Below are 5,722 nucleotides of genomic sequence, written 5' to 3' on the forward strand. Positions count from 1 at the left end.
ATGTTTATATTTACGGGAGATATTGCTGCCTGCTTCTCATTTACAATGTTACCTGAGAGTCAGAACAGATGTTCGCATGGCACTTTGTAGCTGGCATTGTAAGATATTTACATGCCATATATGCTAAACATTTCTATACTCTCCTTCATCCTTAGGCCACAATTCCAGAGGACATGCATCCATGCTGATGACATTTGTTAAAAAAATGTGTTAATTACATTTTTGACTTAACTGCTTGGGGAGAAGAGTATGTCTTCTGCTCTGTGTTTCCCACGTTCTACCATATATTCATGTTATAGCAATTTCACTGCAGATTTGACAAAACGCAAAGGAAAGGTACCAACATGAGCTTTCTAAGGATAGCTTCATAACTCAACCAAGGTTTAAGAATCTTTTTGGAAGAAGTGCCTTCCAAAATCTGAGAGGGACGAGGTGTGATGCATGCTTTCAAAAGTCTTAAAAGAGCAAAACTCAGATGCAGAAACTACAAAACCCAAACCACCAAAAAAGAAAAATCAACCTTCTGCTGGTGGCATCTGATTCAGATGATGACATGAAAACATGTGCCCAGTCTGCACTGCTTTGGATCATTATCGAGCGGAATCCATCATCAACATGGACGCATGTCCTCTGGAATGGGGCTTGAAGCATGAAGGGCTATATGAATCTTTAGCGAATCTGGCACGAAAATATCTTACAACACCAGCTACAAAGGTGCCATGTGAACTCGTGTTCTCACTTTCAGGTGACATTGTAAACAAGAAGTGATCAGCAATATCTCCTGCAAATGTCAACAAACTTTTCTGCCTGATACTTTTCTGTCTGAGTGATTGTCTGAACAAGAGGTAGGACTGAGTTGACTTGTAGGCGCTAAAGTTTTACTGTGTTTTATTTTTGAATATGGTTATTTTTGTACGTTATTCTACATGTGTAAGTTCCATTTTCATGATAAAGAGATTGCATTACAGTACTTGTACGAGGTGAATTGAAAAATACTATTTCTTTTTTTCTTACAGCATACATATTTGTAATCAAAAATAAAGTGAGCACTTTAGACTTTGTGTTCTTTGTTGTAATTGAAATCAATATATTTGAAAATGTAGAAAACATCAATATTATCTAAATAAATGGTATTCTATTAGTTTTTAAGAGTGTGATTAATCACACTATTAATTGTGATTATTTTTTTAATTGCTTGACAGCCCTACTTATTAAATATCATCTACTCTCCTGTTCTTTTTCTTTTTAGGAAGGAAAGTTCAAAACTCCTTGGACCTGCTCAGTACATTATGTCAGCTGTCAATGACACTAAACTCAAATTTGCAGCGTTCCTTCTCACCGGAATACCTAGGCAGGAAGATGTCTATCTCTGGATCTCTGTCCCCTTCTGCTCAATCTATGTTATTTCCATAGTAGGAAATTCAGTCATTCTGTTTATTATAAAAACAGATCCAAGCCTCCATGAGCTCATGTACGTTTTCCTTTCCATGTTGGCTGTCACTGACCTTGGCTTATCGATATCCACCATGCCAACGATACTGGGTATGTTCTTATTTAATTCTAGAGAGATCAGCCTCGGTGCCTGTTATGTCCAGCTGTTCTTCATCCACTTGTTTTCATTCACCGAATCCTCTGTGCTGTTGTTGATGGCCTTTGACTGCTTCATCACAATCTGTAACCCAATGAGATATGCTTCCATCTTAACCCCACCAAGAATAGCTATGATGGGTCTGGTGTTAGTGTTAAGAGGAGTGGCCATAATATTCCCACTCCCTTTTCTCCTGAAACACTACCAATACTGTCAAGCCAGTGTCCTATCCCACTCCTACTGCATAAACCAGCAGGCATGAAGATGTCCTGTCCAGATATCGGAGTCAACTACATCTGTGACTTTTTTGTTACAATCTCCACAGTGGGGATGGACTCGCTGCTCATCCTCCTCTCTTATGTGATGATCCTCAAAACAGTGCTGAGCATTGAATCTCAGACAGAGTGCCTCAGGGCCCTGAGCACCTGTATCTCCCACATCTGTGCTTTCCTGCTCTTCTACACGCCAATGGTCGGCTTGTCTGTCATACACAGATTTGGGAAGAGCTCTTCTCCCTTGCTTCCTATTCTCATTGGCTACATCTACCTGGTGATCTCACCGGTGATGAACCCAATAGTGTACAGTGTGAAAAGCAAACACCTTTGTGAGAGGATACTCAGGGTGTTTGTCAAGTGAAGAGTCAGCTCATCACCTGGATCCAGCGCTGGTGACATGGGCTATGAAAAACATGAGCCAGTCATTACATTCTGGACCCTTACATCTGAGACAAGATGAGCTACTGATCTCCACTATGTAGAGAAAGGTTCTGATGGACTCTAAGGCCTGGAGCAGTGGGAGAGGGGCTGGTGAGGGAGGACTGTGAACTGGGGAAAGGAGACCAAGGGTGGCAGAGCCTGTGTTATAGAAAAGGCTGAATATATGTGACCCCACAAAGGGGGCTCTTGCTTTAAGTACCCAAGACTGAGAGTAAGTCATTGCAAGGACCTTAGAGGGAAGGGCAGGGTGTCTGCAGGGCTACCTCAGACCACCAGGGGGCACTCTGGGGAGTCTCCATTGGCAGTGACTTGGCCAGAGTGCGCTGTGCTCTTGGAAGCCTGTCCAGCTTAGCCTGTAGTGATATGTGAGATAGACGAGTGTAGACGTGTGACAGCTGCCTGGTGTTATACAACCATTTTCTCTAATGCTTTGTGCTGTTTGCTAATAAACCTACTAGTTTTAAGGAGGCTGGTGTGACTTTATGGCTCTAGTCACAAGCATCCGATGGGAAGAGACTGAGGTGTCCAGTCGGACCTGCTTGGTGGTAAGCGTTTAGCATAGATGGGGTGTTGCTCCCAGCTGGAAGAGTGGGACAATTGTGAGACTCCCCCTAAGGCAGGAAAAGACGTGGTTTAGAGCATAAAGAGACCATATATCCCAGTTTTATTGTGACAATCCCAATTCTTCTTGGCCAGCAGCTATCCTTGTTGAGTGCTTATCAAGAGGAGAAACTTGTTCAAATTTCAGCCAAGATAACAATCCACTTAAGACAACGATTCACGGAGTCATAGAATTTAAGGCCAGAAGGAGCCATTAGAGCATCTAGTCCAGAGGTCCAAACTGCGGGAGAACCCCCCCGGGGGGGGGGGGGGGAATGTATTCAGGGGAGGATGGGGCACAACCCACTTCAATGAATAACTAGCTAAGCTGATTTCTCCAGTCAGATCTGGTTCTTCATATTGCATTGTGTGTTTGACTCTAGGTGGTGCTGTGCATTTTGATGGATTTCTATTAAGTTGCCATAGCAGTTGCAATGACATCACCATCTGTCTGTGGATCTGTTTGCTGGAGAGGTGCGGTGTGCCGCATTTCATTGTAAGCAGGTACCACAGTCACAGTTTGATTTTTCTCTGATTCCAATGCATCATTCGTTTGATTCGTGCAACAAAAAAATAAAACTCATTGTGAAAAACAAAACAAAGAAGCTGAACCCGATTCAGTCCTTACATAAGAACATAGAACGACCATACGGGGTCAGACCAAAAGGTTCCATGTGGGAAATGTTACGGTGGGGGGCACACCCACTGCAATGAATAAGTAGCCAAGCTGGTTTCTCCAGACAGATCCAGCCCTCAGATTGCACTCTGCGTTGACTCTAGACGGTGCTGTGCATTTTGATGGATTTCTGTTAAGCTTGCAGAGCATTTCCAATACACACGTCTGTACGTGGAACCTGGTTGCATCTCTCTCTTTGGGTGGGGAAATGTGATTACGCGTGGGGGGCACAACCCACTGCAATGAATAATAGCCAAGCTGGTTTCTCCAGACAGATTCCAGCCCTCAGATTGCACTCTGCGTTGACTCTAGACGGTGCTGTGCATTTTGATGGATTTCTGTTAAGCTTGCAGAGCATTTCCAATGAACACACCGTCTGTACGTGGACCTGTTGCACGGTGCGGTGCGCACATTTCATTGTAAGCAGGACCAGTCACAGTTCTGCTTTTTTTCTGATCCCATGCTAGCCTCTTTAATCTCTCCTCATATGGGACCAGTTCCAAACCCCTAATAATTTTAGTTGCCGTTCTCTGAACCTTTTCTAGTGCCAGTATATTTGTTTGGAGATGAGGAGACCACATCTGTACGCACATATATCAATATATGTATTTGTGTGGCAGGTAAGGGGGAATAAACTCTTACAGACACAAAGAAAGGGCCAGGGAGTCATCAAATAAGTTTGAGGAGCCCACTGATCTAATCTGATGTCCTGTATAGCACAGGCTACAGAATTTTACCCATTTACCCTGTATTGAGCCCAATGACTTGTGTTTGACTAATGCATCACTTTTGTTCCTCTAAAGCAGAGGTCGGCAACCTTTCAGAAGTGGTGTGCCGAGTCTTCATTTATTCACTTTAATTTAAGGTTTGTGTGCCAGTAATACATTTTAACTTTCTTAGAACGTCTCTTTCTATAAGTCTATAATAAAATAAGTAAACTCTTGTTGTATGTAAAATAAATAAGATTTTTAAAATGTTTAAGAAGCTTCATTTAAAATTAAATTAAAATGCAGAGCCCCCCAGACTAGTGGCCAGGGCCCGGGCAGTGTGAGTGCCACTGAAAATTAGCTTGCGTGCCGCCTTTGGTGCTCGTGCCATAGGTTGCCTACTCCTGCTCTAAAGCATGTCTTCCAGGAAGGCATCCAGTCTTGGTTTGGAAGTATCAGGAGAATTCAGCAGCTTCCTTGGGAGTTTATTCCACTTGTCAAGCACCCTCGCTGTTAACAATGTGAGCCTCATTTCCAAATTTAATTTGTCTGGCTTCAGTTTCCTGCCATTGGTTCTTGTTATACCTTTCCCTGCTAGATTAAAGAGACCTTTAGTAGTGGATATTTCATCCCTGTGAAAGTGCTTGTACAGAGTCATCGTCAGCTCTCAATATTCCATAAGTCTACTCACTGCACCCCTGTTTGTTCAGCCAGCGGTAAGTTGGAAACGACAGAGGAGGAGAAAGACCCAGATATATTAGTCAGTCCCAGGATGACTGTGAGCCACCAATGTGAGCAGCTGTGAACAAGGCAGATTAGATTCTAGAACGTGTTAGGTGAGATAGGGAACTATTAATAGCCTTATACAAGGCACGGGTGAGACCTCCTCTGGCAAACTGTGTAAAATTCTGGTCAAGAAAGAATTCAGACTAGAACTGGTACAGAGAAGGGCTCCTGTGGAGGCTTATGAGGAGAATAAAGAACGTGGTTGGCTTAGCCTAAATAAACCAATGCAGGCTGAGCTGGAATCTGATTGCTCTATAAATATGCCCGTGGTGAGGGTAAAAGCCAGGGCGAGAGACAAGCTCCTGAAGGTACAGGAGAGTGTTGTCAGAAGGACAAACAGGGATCAACTGGTCAGGAGCAAAGTGAGGCTGGAAAGGAGAAGGAGGTTTCTGATCATCCTAGCAGGGAGGTTCTGGAACAGCCGCCCAACAGGAGCAGTGGGGATTGTAGGGGAAACAAATGAGCTTGTTTTAAGGAGCTGTGACTCTGTATGGAATCTGGGGAACACTTTAGGATTTTACGAATACCAGTATTGTATAATTGCAATGAGTTATGCCAGATATGCCATGTAAGATATCTCCAAAAATGTTATAATTTGCCAGATATGATAATCGTGTGTATATGTTTGTATCACCTTTATATTATGAGT

The 5,722-nt window shown here is 43.1% G+C and overlaps 1 protein-coding gene across 1 annotated transcript; it reads left to right on the top strand.

Moving 5' to 3' along the window:
• The first annotated feature begins 1,289 nt into the window (after nt 1–1,289).
• On the top strand, nt 1,290–2,224 carry LOC116833824 (olfactory receptor 51G2-like). Its single transcript, XM_032795595.1, is given in 2 exon segments — nt 1,290–1,842; nt 1,845–2,224. Coding segments are annotated over 2 exon segments (933 nt in total).
• The last annotated feature ends 3,498 nt before the right edge of the window (nt 2,225–5,722 follow it).

This window comes from Chelonoidis abingdonii, unplaced genomic scaffold (assembly GCF_003597395.2).
Source record: "Chelonoidis abingdonii isolate Lonesome George unplaced genomic scaffold, CheloAbing_2.0 scaffold0755, whole genome shotgun sequence".
NCBI classification, from domain to species: Eukaryota; Metazoa; Chordata; order Testudines; family Testudinidae; genus Chelonoidis; species Chelonoidis abingdonii.